The sequence below is a fragment of the Pinus tabuliformis genome, chromosome 3_1, assembly GCF_031772625.1.
Source record: "Pinus tabuliformis cultivar Carrire ecotype Pingquan chromosome 3_1, CPIR1, whole genome shotgun sequence".
Lineage (NCBI taxonomy): Eukaryota > Viridiplantae > Streptophyta > Pinopsida > Pinales > Pinaceae > Pinus > Pinus tabuliformis.
In genome coordinates, this window is record NC_142301.1 from 791,316,674 (window position 1) to 791,333,607 (window position 16,934).

General features: G+C 36.7%; 1 protein-coding gene across 1 annotated transcript; it reads right to left on the reverse strand.

Annotated features, from left to right (window-relative positions):
- Positions 1 to 686: 686 nt before the first annotated feature.
- Positions 687 to 1,879, reverse strand: LOC149189817 (uncharacterized). Its single transcript, XM_089413292.1, has 2 exons — positions 1,694 to 1,879; positions 687 to 1,617 (listed from the first exon to the last, which is right to left on the reverse strand). The coding sequence occupies exons 1-2, from the start codon at positions 1,832 to 1,834 to the stop codon at positions 919 to 921; spliced, it is 840 nt and encodes a 279-aa protein (XP_089269418.1). The 5' UTR covers positions 1,835 to 1,879; the 3' UTR covers positions 687 to 918.
- Positions 1,880 to 16,934: the final 15,055 nt, after the last annotated feature.

Here is a 16,934-nt window from a genome sequence, read left to right on the forward strand (position 1 = left end):
TTTTGTGACAAAAGATAACGCTCGAACTAATTTTTCATCCAAAATTATATATGCACCTATCTCTATTTTACTCCAATATTATTTAGTCCATTAATTACTTTCATTATTTCTATAGTCATATTCTAATGTATTTTATTATTAAATTTATGATTTTTTCAAATATTCTATAATTATTATCCATAAAAAAAATTGATATAAAAAACATATTCTAAATAGCAAGGCTTCCTATTATACTTGTTATCTAAATATTTTTTCTTTCACAATATTCATTTCCTTTTCTTTTAAAAGGACACGCAACTGAAATATGGAAAAATATGCCTTTCCATTTACTCACATCATATATGAACGTGGAGTTGTAGAACGTTCCCTATCGTCGGGAAAGTGTTACCGTGTAACACTAGGATACGTTTTCTCCTTTTCGTCTATGGTGTCAGAAGGTGGGTGCGGCCGAAGATCTCCAGCTAATTCTCGGAGAAAGCACGGCACTGCACCACAGTTTGAAACATGGAGCATGCCAGGACCGCTTTGCACAAATTTGACTAAATTCACTAAGAAATTCATTAACTAAAATTAGGTTCGATTACATGCAAAGATCACCGCAAGGAGTGTGAACGCGACTTAATTCATTCAATAAATTGCTGCAAATTTTATTGGCAATTTAATCATCATCGTGCAATTCATATTCAGAAGCAATAATCTACTCAACAAATATAATAAATAAAAAGCGAAACGAGTTCGGTCTTCATATTAATTCCGCGACCGAGACAATGAAAGCTATCAATTTCGACATCAAGAATCGTTTTAGTCAGTAGCACTTATAAAGCGATGAGAATCACAGAATTGAAGGTCTATGTGGCCCTTTTATTGACGTCAGAAGATCGATTCCCACAGACTGGGGAAACGCACAAATGAGATTATTCAAGAACGCTTCAGATTGGGATTTCCTCCATGCTTGGGCGGCGCGAGTAGGAGAACAATGGGAAAGAAAGCAAACAGAGCGATGTTACAGCCGAGGAAAGCCCAAAACATCATACTGAAATTCGAGCCAAAGAGTAGGCACATCCATTTATCCCCCACAACACCTCCAACCGCCAGTACCGCTCCCACCACCGCCACTGCCGACCACTTCCATATACGTTTTCTCACAGCTTCGGACGTTTGCCTGGCCGCTGCCTCTGTATTAACTTTCCAAAGAAACCAAGCTGTCGGAACTATGCACAAAACCATTGGCCCCAGGTAAAGGACTTCCCGCACGGCCTGTGAACCTGAAACGGCCAAGAATATCAGGAAACCATAAATCGCTAGCAGAAAGATACGCGTGGCGTCTGATGTGTCGTCTGCGAGAGTCGAACCGGCGACGATCGAGATCGAGGAGCAGGCCGTCCCTATGATATCCGTTTTATAAAAGAAGGGGGACGGGCTAATGCAGTGGTGGAAGAAACCGCCCAGGCACATGATGGCGTACCAGAGAAACGCGAAACCCCAAGAGAAGAAGCCTCTTTCTCGCCGGCTCCTGGTCACGATGCGGCGGAGCATGTGACCGCTGGTTAGGAAGCCCAGCAGACATCCACAGAAAGAAGCCGCTGCTACCGTCGGCCATCTCAACGCTGCGTCCCCCTGCAGATAGATCGATTATGGGCGCCAATAAATAAAAGAGATTAAAATGGATAGGAATCTGTCGACAGTAGAATACCTGTAAGTGGATGACCGGGACGGGGCATAATTCTTCGATATATTTGGGGTACAATACGGTCAGTATGTAGCGCACAAGAGGTTGCCGTTCGGCACCGGCTACGGACTCCGGAAGAAAAGTCCGAAGGACTGTGGCGGACATGATGACTGTGGCTAATAGATCGTCGCCTACTTCCCCTCCTGAGTTGAAAGACGTCACAGATCATGTGGATTATATGCTGTTGATCCCACGCGACGCATGTGGGATAAAGTATAGTCTCTCATTCGAAGGCCACGTGGTTTGGCGTGTGATGTAGGCTTACGGATAATTGAGTTTGGTTTTATTGGGAAGTATCAAGCACCATTTAATACGCAATGATTGTCAGTCGCACATTTTTTTTTTAATATTACACTATTTTTACGCGATTTTTATTCATCCGATAAGATAGAAAGGCACTAAGTTAATTCTTAGTTTATGCCTGATGCTTAATATTTATTGTTTTGACTTTTGTCTGCTTGTTAGGATTTTTTCGGTTTGGATTTTTTTTTAATATTATATAATTTTTATAAAAGTCGCTGAGTTAATTATTTGAATAGACTATCTTGTTTTATTGAGGATGGGGTGTTCAATTTTTTTTTGGTTGTGTATCAAATTTTAGAAAAGATTTTGACATTGTCGAGTAATTTTTAGAATAAGTTAAATAGCTGAGAGCATGATGGTTATTTTTTTTTATTGTTTGTACTTTTATTTTGCATCATAGGATTTTTTTTCAAAAAACAGGATTTTTATAGCTGCTTTGCCTTTGGTTGGTTATAATGTTTTTGGTTTATCTTCAAAGGGTTTCGACTTATATTAAAAGTAACAAATTTATATAGTTTTTATAATTTAAACAAAAAATTAAACTTAAAAAGAAATGAAATTATTTATTTTTGATTGGGGTCAAATTGATTTTAAAAATGAATTTATTTATTTTTGATTCGTATTTAAATTGATTTGAAATTTTTTATGTGGATTAAATTATATTTTTTTAGAAAAAATAAGTAAAATTATAATAGATACACTGGGTATTTATAGTATTATTGATGGTTCTTCAAACATTTACATCATATACCTCGAGGTGAACACTGTTTGACATTGTATATAATGTGTTATAAGTAGTGTTCCCAACTATGATAAAATTGTAAAATGAAATATATAAATATATATTTAACATTTTGCATTTATAGGTGTAATTTTTTTTGTTTTTATTGTTTTTTTATATTGTAATTAAGTATTTTATGGTAGATAAAGGTAATATGTCGTGTAAGAATTGATTATTGAAGATAATGTAATATGTCTAGTAAAAAGATAATATAAAAAACAAATTTGGTATATTATTTATTTAAAATTTAAAATTCTTATTAAAATTATAAATTATCAATTTAAAAATTCAAAATTTGATTTGGTTTTTATATCAACTTATAATATTAAATTAAAATCTTTTTTTTTTTCATAATTCAAATTTTATTAAAATTTTAATTCATTTTTTTTATTAAATTTGTCACTTTTAATTAAAATAAATATTATGATTTCCAATTATGTTTACATTCTTTAAATAATAAATTCTACTTGCAATTGTATAGATACGACTTGCAATTGTAGTATTAAGTGGTCTTTACTTTAATTGGTCATTTCAATTATGTTCACATTCTTTAAATAATGGATTTGAGTTTCAATAAAAAAAGAGTATTGAGTGGTCTTTACTTTAAATGGTTAAATGATTAGTTCAAGCTATATGTCTATATATTATGTTTTTGTGGGATTTCTTTAGCTTAGGATTGGTTCTAAGTGATGTCGGGTCTTACTCTACTTCAATGTGTTATTTAAGTTTCACTTTTATCAACATTTTCTAATATTTCCCTATCTCCAAATAAAATCTAGCTATTGATTTGAAATGTGTTTAAGAGATTGAATAATATGGAGTTCCAAAAATAATATTTTTATAAAAGTAATGTAGGAGAATATTTGATTACTTGTTAATATTTTTATTTTTTTGAAATATGCTTATTTTTATCTTTTTAATATTTTAATATTTATTTTTAGATAGAGTGTTTTTTACTATTTTACTATTCATATTTATATAGTGAAAAAAGTAAAGTGTAATTTTATGTCTTTTCATGTAATTTAGCATCTCACTATTTAGGTGAAAGGTTTTTTTACCACAAGGCTGGAATTCATTACCACAATATACATACATATTGTACTTTCTTATGAATTTCAAACTATGACCTTATAATAGGAAACACAACATTCCTATTCATTAGGTCCATACATGTTCTACATTTTAATACACACATATAAAATATGTTTACATCATAAAAATATAATTTGCATGTAATAACTTTTGCTATCAATTACTTTTTACATAAGAGGCAGGTACTAAGCAACCACGCTGCATATCACACTTGTTTGGTTTGGAAAATTAGTGATTTATATATGGTTAAATGTTATTATGAATGTTTTTTTAAATGATAGTTCAATTGATAGATGAAATGGTTTTTTTTTTGCTAGAATTCGACAATACAATTTAGAACAAGATTGTAATTTCTTGTTGTTTAAAATGCACTTTTGAATACATAAATAGATTTAGCATCCTTAAACACTTTGAGCCACTCGAACTTTGCAGATTAAATCACTTAAACTTATGATTTTTAAAATTCTCTACCATATTCATATATGAATTTAGCATCCTTAAAAACATTGAGACAATGATTTTTACCCCGTAAGACATTCTTTTGGGAGATCTTCTTTGAGTTGTCACCCTGCATTTCTCCGCATTGTTTGATCAATTTTTAGACGATTGAAAAACCTTTGATCATTGGATTCCACAACTTTAACTGTCAACCAACTTCCTTGATTTACATTACTTAATTGACAACTTCTGTCATTGGTAATTTTCATTTATATTGACAATGTTTTGCTCCCAAACAAAGTTGAAGAAGGCCAAGGTGCACTTGAATGACTTCTCCCTATTCATATGGGGATGTCATTTTTCCTCCCGCATTTGAGCTCTAGCCCCACAGTCTTTAGCAGAAGTCTAGTCTTTTCTAGCAGTAATCTAGTCCTTTCCAGAAGAACTCTAGTCTTCTCTGACAATAATCTGGTCTTTTACAGAAGAAGTTTGGTCTTCTCCGACAATAATATGGTCTTTTTCAGCATAAGTCTAATCTTCTCCAACAGTAATCTGATCTTTTCCAGCAGAAGTCTGGTCTTCTCCAGCCGAAGGCCAGTGCATGTCATCCCAACCTACCTCGGTGAGATCTACCTCCATTACATCTCCCGAAGGATTTACCTCCATCACATGTTCCTCATGTTGCTCACCCCATGCCTGTTTCCATAGCTTGAACAAATCTTTCTCATGGGGGCTCTTGTATGAAAAAAGCATATTTTTTAATATTCCCCTGAGCCATCTTGTTATTTAGGGATTTATACCTCCCCTTCATCCTAATTATCTTTTCGTACAACTGGGTCTTACTTTCCTGGTCGACCAATGATTTATTAATCTTTTCAAGAAATTGTTCTATGTTTTTCGAATATTGCAGACCCTCGTTCGCACAACCAAGGTAGCCATGCATGATGACGTTCTCATCGTTGTCTGTCCACACACACGTTGTCTTCTTGGAGGAGTCCTTTACTATTGTTGCTTTCGCAGATTCTTGTTGCTCCTTCCGTTGTTTCTTTTTCGGAGGGCTCAAAGCCGAGACTTCTTTTTCAGTAGACACATGTTTCTTTCCCTTGGACTCAGATTTATTCTTCGACTCGATATGTTCTTTAACATTGTACATTTTTAAATAACATATTAAGTTGTTGGTATAAAGACTAAATTCATAACACATCATAATTAGAACGAAATTCATAACACATCATAATTAAAACCAGAGTGGAGACCATCTCCATGTCTATCCACACATGGAATTTTATTTCTTATTTTTTTTTATTGGCATACTTGGAATACATTGTGTGGGCACATAGTACTAGTAAGTTCCATGGCATCGTTAAAAGGCGTTGAAGTATGAGGGCACCCTGTGGGATTCAAAATCTTTAAAATACATATGTTAGAGAAGAATTTACGATTAAGTATTTGGAAGTTACCAAGTTCCTTATATGTTGAAAGACTATAAGAGTAAAAAATCTTCAGTAACGTATTAAATTATTGGTATAAAAACTTTATCTTATTAAATTAATATAAATTCATTTTAACGTTATTTTATTAAAACATCGATAAGCAACAATTATTTGCTCTGATTAGGACTTCAATTCAATAACATCAATTTCTACAAGGTATTTTAATACTTGTGAAGTTAAACAAGAAATGGTTTTCAAAGTTCTTTAGTAACATTTTTTTATTTTAATATTCATGCACACCATCATCATCATGCTTCATGGACCCAATGATATAACCTACGATTTCATTAGAATTGCGACGAGGATTCATATAATTTTTATCTTAAAGCATATCTTGGTAGTGAAAAGTCGAATTACAGAGGTATCATACGAAGTAGAGTAGGTACTATGGGGTTTGCATGGTCATCCTCATGGCATTTCTTTGACAAAATATGAAAACAGTGACGAGGTTATGTTAATTTTTTTTTTTAAAGGATTTGGTGTATGTTTTATTTGTTTTGATTCAATTTGGGGTATTTTAATTTGTAACTTGCAGTAATTGTCTATAGCAGTAATGATTGCGATTGACACCAAAAGTTGTGAATTTATGTAATGTATGTGTGGAGCATAGAACGTAGAACTTTATTTTACCATGAAATTCATATTTTGTTTGCAATTTTTTTTGTTAATTTGTACGCAAAATTAATTATCACACTGGTCATTGTTTAGGGTATATAAAAATAAGTAAGAAGTAGCAAATATTGGTGAAGGGAACAAATTATCCAATTATTTGAAAAACAAATTATTTTATTAGGCACATAACTTTCTTCAGCACATGCTTTGCATTGGTCACTAGTGCAACATTCAATTTGGTTAAGATTCAGTTCAATACATCATAGATTCCACAGTTTCCACATTTGCGTGAGATGTTGTTGAGCCGGTCAACAGATAGTACTGAGCTTTGATTGAGCACTTGGGAAGGAAGTTGCACATGCCTCTGTTTTGAGTAGATTGTTTGATTGTATTGTATTTAACATTAAGATTTGTTTTTCACTCAAATTGGCCTACAATTACATCACATAACATATCACATCTTTCATCTATGCTCTTCTTCCATATGCTATCCACTTACAATGTTTCTTTTGCAACATCTAGTACAATTGCTAGTTAAAATCATCTACTAGATTTTGGGCAACGTTTACGAGAGTCAATGATCGTTTCATTTATTAGTTAAACTACACATTTTTTAAATAAGATGTATAAAGTTGTAGTCTAATTAATTGATTTTTTGAGTCAATTTCGTACAAAATTTTTAAATATTTTTTAAAATTGTAAATTGTAAGTTGTAATTTGCAAAATCCATATATTCCATATTTTTTCAAAAACATTAAATAAATAAATTTAATGATATAAATAAATTAATAATTATCATATTTAGATAAATTCAAATTTTCTAATATTTAAAAAAAAACACTCAGAAATAAGTTGCATAACATAACTAACATATCGCACATATGAAAATAACAAGAATATATATATAATCATATTTAGAGTTTTCTTGAATTATTTAAACACTTATAAAATATCATTGAGATATCACAAATATGAATGTAGAAATTAGATAAACATAAAAATCATCATAAATTATAGAATAAGTGATCCGAACTTAAACATGAACGCAACAACTTACAGATATAATCATAAACACAGAGATGCGGCAGAAAAACACTTCATTTCATTAATGGAAAAATACTGAACTATGCTTACAAACACAATGGAAATAAAATAGTTCGAGCGATGTTAGCTTATCTTTGAAGAGAGGTGGCGGCTACATGCCTCTGAACTGTGTTACAATGAGGGTCAAAGGCCTATTTATTATTGAGAAACAATGGAAAACCCTAAACATCCAAAAACCTAACCCTAGGAGATGAAGCACCAAAACAGTGGGCCCCGTTTGGGTAAATTGGTACATCAACTTCCCGGGGTCGTAACTTTGGCATACGATCTCCGTTTGGCTATCATAATACCCCATTTCGAAGATCTCGAAGAGAAGGTTGAAAAAAATGGGCAAGCCGATTTGAGACATTTTGGTTTCTCTGTTTTTCCTAAAAATGTCGTTTAGGGCCTCAAAATGGCTCCGAAAGTTCAAGACCCGAAAAACTGCCAAAAATAGTAAACTGTGCTACAATTAAGGAAACCAGAAAATTGAAAGAGCCAATGTTGGTGGTCCAAGTGGAATAGGCAGGTGGCCACCAATATCCACCTGGATCATTCCTCCCCCCTTAGGAAGCAATGGTCCCCATTGCGTTGAGTGCCTCCATGAGATGGGGAAACTTCTGCTGAACTTGGTCCCTGGTGAGCCACTTGCCTTGGTGAAAGAGTTGGCCAGCATTGACAACCCGATATAGTTGGATCTTCTGCTGGCAAGTGCTCTTGATCCGTGTGTCCATGATCCGATCAGTGGTGGCCTGTTCCATGCAGCGTGGGTTTAGCTCTGTTGGTGTGAGTTGTTCTGCAATGTCAGATGTGTCCAACAATGGTGGGAAGTATGGCCGAATGTGATCTACATTGAACACTGGGTGCATACCAAGGAACGATGGGATGCTGAGCTCGAAGGCATTGTCACCGACGGCCTTGGTGATGGTGTATGGCCCATATTGGAGCGAGCGAAGCTTGCAGTGGGGCCCAATAATGCGCTCTTTCTGCAAATGAAGCCAAACTTTGTCGCCCACCTGGAACTTGTACGACACTCGATGTTGATCATGGCACTGCTTGTACTTAGCATTGGATCTGTCCAATATATCATGGACCTATTGGCGGATGTGTTGAATGCGCTCAATGAAATTGTTATCCCTTTCAGCTTCGGACTGCATGTGAGCTGAATCTACCTGAGTGGCTGTAAATGGTATGGCCACATCAATGGGGTATAATGGCTAAAATCTCAGCCCTACCTGAAAGGGGCTGTGGCCTGTTGAGCTGTGGATAGCTCTGTTGTAGCTGTGTTGGACATAGGGGAGACTTTCATACCATGTGCATGGATGCTTTGAGTTGTACATGCGCAAAATGTGTACGATCATCATGTTGACAACCTCTGTTTGGCCATCAGTTTGAGGATGGAAAGTCGTGGACTTAGTGAGTTTTGTATCCAGCATCGACCAGAGACTTGACCAAAATGCACTCAGGAATTTTTTGTCCCGATCTGAGATAATGGACTGTGGGATCCCAAAGTGTACCCACACTTGCTCAAAGAAGAGCTTAGCAGTGGCCTCTGCTGAGATACTCTTCTTGCAGGCCACCATGATGGCCATCTTAGAGAATCTGTCGACGACCATGAAAACGCAATCGTTGTCGTGCTTAGTAGAAGGAAGGCCCAACATATAATCCATGGAGACAGATTCCCAAGGCCGGCTAGGAGTAGGTAGAGGAGTATACATGCCTTGCTTCTTGATGGTTGGTTTAGCAATGGCGTAGGCAATGCAGGATCTAATGTACTTCCCAACATCCTGATGAAGTTTCGGCCAATAAAAATATTTCTGCAATACCGCCATTGTTTTCTCTACTCCGAAATGTCCAACGACCCGACTATAGTGTGCCTCCAAAATTATCTTGGCACACTCACTTGAAGGAACACATATGTGTCCCAAGTGGCATAACAGTGCATCCTGAAGGTGAAAATTTGGAACTTTCTTCCCTTCCAGGAGTGTCTGGTATATGCTACCGAATTCTGGATCGCTCTTGTAAACATGCGACCACTCCGATGTCTTGTGCCCACATGAGTTGAGCACAGTGATCGATGCCATGATCGGTGGTCTGCTGAGGCAATCAACGACATTATTGGTGTTTTCCTTCTTATACTTAATGTTCAAATGGAACTGTTGCAGATAGGTGGACCATTTCTGATGGCAATCGTTCTGCAACTTCCCTTGTGTTTGTATGAATTGTAGAGGCCGGTGGTTTGTGTGGATGATCATTTCCTTCCCCATAATGTAATGCTTCCATTGACGACATGCTTGCATAATGGAATACATTTCTTTGTCGTAAGTGGGGTACTTTTGAACTGTGTCTGAAAGTGTCTCATTGTGGTAAGCCACTGGATGCCCATGTTGAGTCAGAACCGCCCCAATAGCATAGTCGGAGGCACCTGTCTCAATCTCAAATGGTTGTTGCAGGTCTCGTAATGTGAGCATTGGTGCAGAACAGAGGCGATTCTTCAACTCGGAGAACGCTCGTTGGGTTTCCGACCAAAAGAACTTTGCTTTCGCTCCGCCCTTCGTGACTTGACTTAAAGGCCAAGCGATATGAGAGAACCCCAACACGAACCTGCGGTAGAAATTGGCAAGACCCAAAAATTTGCGGAGCTCTGTTAGAGTGGTTGGGGCTGGCCAATCTTGAATGACTTGTATCTTGGATGGGTCACATGTACACCCTCCTCATCAATGATGTACCCCAGATATTGAACCTGGGTCAAGCCAAAAGTGCATTTCTCCAAGTTAGCACACAGCTTGTGTTGTCGAAGGGTTTGAAGGACCTGCCAAATATGGTGGAGGTGTTCTTCCCAACTCTGGTTGAAGATCAAGATGTCATCTAGATATACCACCACAAATGCATTGGTAAAGGGCCGCAAGATGTCGTCCATCAGTCTCATGAAGGTTGCAGGGGCATTCGTCAATTCGAACAACATGACCAACCATTCGAAAAGGCCCTCCTTGGATTTGAAGGCAATCTTCCACACATCGGAGGGTTCGATAGGCACCTGGTGATAACCTGACTTCAAGTCAATCTTGCTGAAATATTTGGCCCCCTTGAGCTGGTCCAGAAGGTTATCAATCCGCGGGATTGGGTACCTATTCCGGACAGTGATTTTGTTCAGCGCCCGATAGTCAATATAGAGTCTCCAGGTCCCATCCTTCTTCTGTACCAATACAATCAGGCTCCCATAGGGTGATGAGCTTGGCCTAATGTGCCCTTTCTGCAGTAGTTCCTGAATCTACGTCTTGATCTCATCGTTCTCCAGAACAGAGTGTCGATAGACTAGTCCATTGGGTAGTGGTGCACCCAGGGTCAGATCGATGGAGTGCTTGACCTGACAGTGCAGAGGTACCCCTGTGGGTGAGGCGAAAATGTCCCTGTACTCCTCCACGACCTTGTCCATCTGTTGCTGCTATGCAGAGGAGCCCTATTTGGAAGCCGTGGACACAACCTTCTTCTTGCCTTGGGGGCAAAGCATATGGAAAACGAATTTCCTGGTTTGGGAAATTATCTTACTACATTGCTTTGCAGTGATCAAAGATATGGCGGTAGGTAGGCCTACCTCCGTATCCTGTACAACTTATTAGCCAAAGTAATAATTACAGAGTGAGGTCTAGAATCATATACAACATGTCGCTTCCACAAGTATGGTTGTCCTAACAATACATCAAAAACTTCAAGAGGAGCAACATCACACAATACCTCATCTGTGAAGGGCTTGATGCTATAGGGAAGGTGGCACTGTTGGCTGACGTGAAGATCTCGTCCTTGGTGAAGCCACCCAATGGTGTATGGTTGTGGATGTGTTGTAGTCTTTAGGCCCAGCCACTTCACGACTTCTGCTGAAATGAGGTTCTTTTGGCTCCCACTATCGACAATGAACTGCAACGGAGAACCCTTCACCCACATCTGTGAGTGGAAGAGGCGTTCCCCCTCCTTTGGATCTTCAGGTTCAATTTTCTGGATCTTTGTGGTGGCCATGGTGGCACTGGGCTCCGCATCAATGATATGCTTCCCTTTGTCAGTCCCCTTATCGGGTTTTGATTCAGAGTCGGAACCTGCGTCTGATTTGGAAGCCTTCAACTCAGCCACCTATGACTGCTTGGTCCGACACTCAATTGTATTGTGAGTGGAGCTCTTATGGAACTCACACCATTTTCCCGTGTCCTTCTTCGTCTTTGTGGTATTGTTCTTTGCTTGCGGCTTTGGCGGGTTGTCCTGGGTAGCCCCGCCTTAGCTTGGTCCCTTGTTCTGTGGTTTGGGGGCGCCTTTTCCTTGCTTTGGATTCGCAGCTCCAAAGTCCCGCTTCTTCTATTTAAACTTCTGCTCAATATTTATAGCGTACCGATACGCCGTGCCGAGTGAGGAAATGTCCATGAACTCCATCTTGTCCTGGATGTACTTGTGTAGACAGCCGCGGTACTTGAGCACTAAATGCCACTCAGTATCCTTGGTACCCAACTTTGTGCAAAGGGTATGGAAAGTATTTGTGAACTCCGACACATCTTGGTCCCTTCCCTGTCATAGCATGGTCCACTTTATGTATTTATCTTCATAGCTCCTGACAGGGTAATACTGTTCCTTGATGGCGTCTCAAAAATAATTCTAAGTGGGTGCAGTTGAAAACAACGAGGGTTCACTCTCGTCCTTTTGTTCACTGTAGGTTTCCCACCAGTCCTTGATGTGTGGGGCGGCTTTGAGAAGTGCAAACATAATATTTTCCCAATTGGAAAAGTCATGAACTGAAAAATATCCTTCCAATAGATTTAACCATTTATCTACGACGTCTGCATCTATCAGGTCTTCGAATATGGGAATATCGAAGTTAACGTGTGCCTTAAAAGGAGTGGCGCCTCTAGAGCGACTGCTGGATGAAGATGCATCGCTTGTAGGTAGCCGTCGAAGGATTTGGGCAAAGTTATCCATCATCACGTCCCTTTGTCACTCGAGAGATTCTTCGAGCAACAATTTGGAAGGATCCCCTACCCCCTCGTCTTTCTTTTCTTCTGCCATGGGAGGTCGTCGGGTTTTGCGAGGCTGATCCTGCAATGGTTCAACCAGATCGAGCCCTAATTCCTTATACCTTGACCTCGTTGGGGACATGCAAAGAAAAACAGAGAAAGAGCATATCGCTCTGATACCACTGATCTGAACTTAAACAAGAATGCAACAACTTACAGATATAATCATAAACATAGAGATGCGGCAGAAAAACACTTCATTTCATTAATGGAAAAACACTGAACTATGCTTACAAACAAAATGGAAATAAGATAGCTCGGGCGATGTTAGCTTATCTTTGAGGAGAGGTGGTGGCTACATGTCTCTGAACTGTGTTACAATGAGGCTCAAAGGCTTATTTATTATTGAGAAACAATGGAAAACCCTAAACATCCAAAAACCTAACCCTAGGAGATGAAACGCCAAAATTGTGGGCCCCGTTTGGGTAAATTGGTACATCAACTTCCCAGGGTCGTAACTTTGGCATACGATCTCCATTTGGCTATCATAATATCTTGTTTCGAAGATCTCGAAGAGAAGGCCAAAAGCAAATTGGAAAACTAGTTTGAAATGCTTTTTGTCTCTCCATTTTCCCTAAAAACGTCGTTTAGGGCCTCAAAACGGCTCTGGAAGTTCAGGACCCGAAAAACTGTCAAAAATAGTAAATTCTGCTACAATTAAGGAAACCGGAAAACTGAAAGAGACAGTGTTGGGGGTCCAAGTGGAATAGGCAGGTGGCCACCAATATCCACCTGGATCAATAAGGCCGTATAGTTAGTGCCCTGCTGCTTAGTTTAATCGTTGAATTTTAAAAAATATGAATTAGCTCTCACATTTGAATAAGGACTACATTACTTAGTTTAAATATAGTTAAAACATTTCTTTAATAAAAATAATACATTTTTATTTAACCCACTAGGGTAGCTCAATTGGTGATTACCTTGTTATGAAGTACTATGTAAACAATGAGATTCAAAGCCCTGTGGGCCAAACCAACAAAGAAAATAAATACTCTTAATTCATAAAATTTATATATGTCATTACTTAGACACATCAATTAAGAAAACAAGTTATGGATTCCTTATATTGAAAATTTGTTCTTACTTTCTATATGTATGAATTAATAATACATAGTATAATTGTTAGAATATTATTATGTATCACTGAATGCATTGAATTATTTGAAAAGATTGATGTACTTATGTGGATTGTAGATTTTGGGATTATTCTGGAATTTAACTGTTAGGAAAGAGATCGATTGTTTGATCCCTCTCTTGACTGTTAGATTTCAAATATTCTAAAAATCTACAATCTGACATAAAAATGCTAATTTTTTTTTTAAAAAACATAACATTGCATACCTTAAATAGTTAAAAGGGAGTGTCGTCCTAACATGATAAAGATTTATTAAACTACTCAATCACCTAGATATCTTAAGGAACAAATCTTTGAATAAGTGAGATCCACTAGTTAAACTGACTCTTTCACTCTTAGTATCCAATACTTTCTCTTTGTGAAAGAAATACCCAATCCATCAATAAAGTATAGAGCTCTTCGATCCTATCGCTAAACAACTAGAAACATGAGAATAATTTGATTGTAAATTTTGGAATTTTTTAGAAATTTAGCAACAAGAGCCAAATCAAATTATTGATTAAGGAATTAAATAGTTTATTTTGATCATAAATCAAGTCAAAACAAAACAATTAGCTTTATTGATTTCTAAAATATTCCAAAATTTACACTGTAAATAACAAAAAAATGAGGAAATTCAAAACTTTGAGAAGTTAGAAAATTTAAAATTGTCCCCTGTTAAATGGAATTTGGAATTTGTATCGTCTCCTCTAAATATTATGTAAATCTTAAAGTTACCAGGTTTGGTTAGAGCTTTTTTTTAATCAATAAAAACATAAATTTTATTTATAATTAAATTAAGTTAAAAAATTCGCTTAGATAAAAATTGTTATCGTTTAGGTTGACGTACATGAGAAAGAGTCGAGAGAAATTTTTACAATTTGATGATACAATGTCACTAAATTAATTAAACTTTTTACAAGTGTCAACTCCATGCCATTTGGAGCATTCTTAAACAACAAAAATATACATGTGATTTTTTTTTAATTGTATTAATGTTACTTATGAGTAAATAAACACTCTTCAAGTTGAATAATTCAATTTGGCCTTGAAATGAACGTTGGGTGTGCATTTTTGTTAAGCAGACTAAAATTGCCGCGTTTCACTAAAATGCACGCCCAGGCTTCATTTCTTGGCCAATCTGATTGATTCAAATTGTAGAATTTTTATTTTACTATTATACACACATTTACATTGTTATATCTTTACTAACTAGTAGATTTGTAACAATTTTAATTTTCTTAGGGCTAGAAATCTTTGTTGTAGATAATTTCATTTTAAAACATTTTCAACATTTGCACATTGCATTCACCCCATATCATCATAAGAATTTATGTAGAGATAACATTAGCAATAACAATGTTGCTAAACAATAATAGGTCTATCATGATATCTTTTTCATAAGGATCAATATATCTGCTTCATATCTCTGTCAATAACAATTAACGAAGAAAAATATATGAATAAATAAATAAAATAAAAGTTGGCATGGACACATGGATGGTGTACATGCAAATCCATTTCCAATCCCCTTACGATTTTTAGATCCATTTGTTCTATTTAATGACAGAGAAGGGGTAAGAAGAGAAGGCATTCATTCGCTCATTCTTGAGGAAGGAAATACTGTAGGAAGTAGATCATTGGCAGTAGTAAGTTGGTTGAGGGCTCGGAGGTGGCTAGTTGTTGAAATATACTGAGAAAATTAGCTTATGGTTGGGTGGAGAGTCGTCCCCAAAAGCTTATTGCAGGTAGCGGTTACGAATCAGCACAAACACATCACAACACCATAAACCTTAGCAAGAAATCTCAACTCCTCAGGCACGCATCACTATTTAATTTTTATTTTGCATATGTTAATATATAGCTTGTTTGTTGTATTTTGTACTATGCTTAATTTTCGAGATGTTACAATTACATTATTATTGTTATGTAGGCTCTGATTATATTGTGACCCCTTAGACTCCTATATATAGAAAGGAGGTCTTTTCATTTGAATCATCCCAGACTTGTTCATTTATGTGATGTAAAGGAGGTTGCCCCATTGAAGAGGTTGAATTTCAAGTCGTTGATCTATCTTTCTTCTATTTTATGATCTGATTGTATAACCTGGTTTGCCCCTTTTTTCCTTTTTGGTGGATTTTCACCATGGGCATGAGTCCTAAACATGTCTTGTTCGAAAAAAATGTGCGACATCTGAATATCACATTTTCATAGTCCAAAATTTGAATCCGTTGGAAGGATTAATGTTTCAACAAGATACGACCAAGTAGATCCTTGCTTAGGTCTATTTATACACATATATGAGTAAAGGTGAATAAACCTTTCTCCATTCTTTCAACATCCATCTTTTTAAAGGAACCCAAAGTGTTCCCAACACCCTCTAGAACCTTATGATGCCAAAAGGGAAGAGGGAGATTTGGAAACCTTACCCAAACTGGGATCCTTTTTACCACCATTGTAAAAGAATCAAATTTTGGAAACCAAGGGGTGATGAAAATACTTTCTCTTCCCTAGAGCCAAGGCTCTTCCTTCAAAACTTTCTCCAATTCTTCTTGGGAATCAAACTAAAAAATGAAAAAACCTTTTAAACAAAGGTAAATATCACAGTTTTTGGACCATGTCGTAAAAAACCATTGATGTAAAGCTTGATAACTTAGAAAAAAATCGTTAAATATGCAAATCTTAGACTTTGATTGAAGAATCAAAACGAGTTGATTTACCTCTTTTAGATTTACTTCCAAAGCTAACACTTGTTCTGATTGTTCAATAATATAGGGTCTTAAACTCAATTGTGGTTATTCCATTATAACAGGACCTTTCCTCCAAGCCACATCCTTATAAGAAACTGAGTAGCTAAGTTCCTAGAACCCGACACACCTCCACGCAACTTCAAAAGCAATACAATAGTGGAGTTCCTAGTTATGCCATAATCACAAATCTGAGAAAAAACCTGCAGTTACTTCCCTTCACATAGAAGCTACTGCATGGATACTAGGATCCCAAGTTGTTTCTTTAAGATCTGCATTAGATCTGCCACATACTCCTCTTTTGAGACCTAAAATACGATCGAGGTCCCGGTTAGAGCCTTTACAAAAATATGGAAAAATTCCACCTTGCTCTGATCAAGCTTGACCAGATCTGGTTCTTTTATCTTTCCCACCAATGCCAACGGAGGATAATAAGTGGTTTCAATTATATCTGCTACAATCGAAGGGTAACAAAGGGAGAAATCATG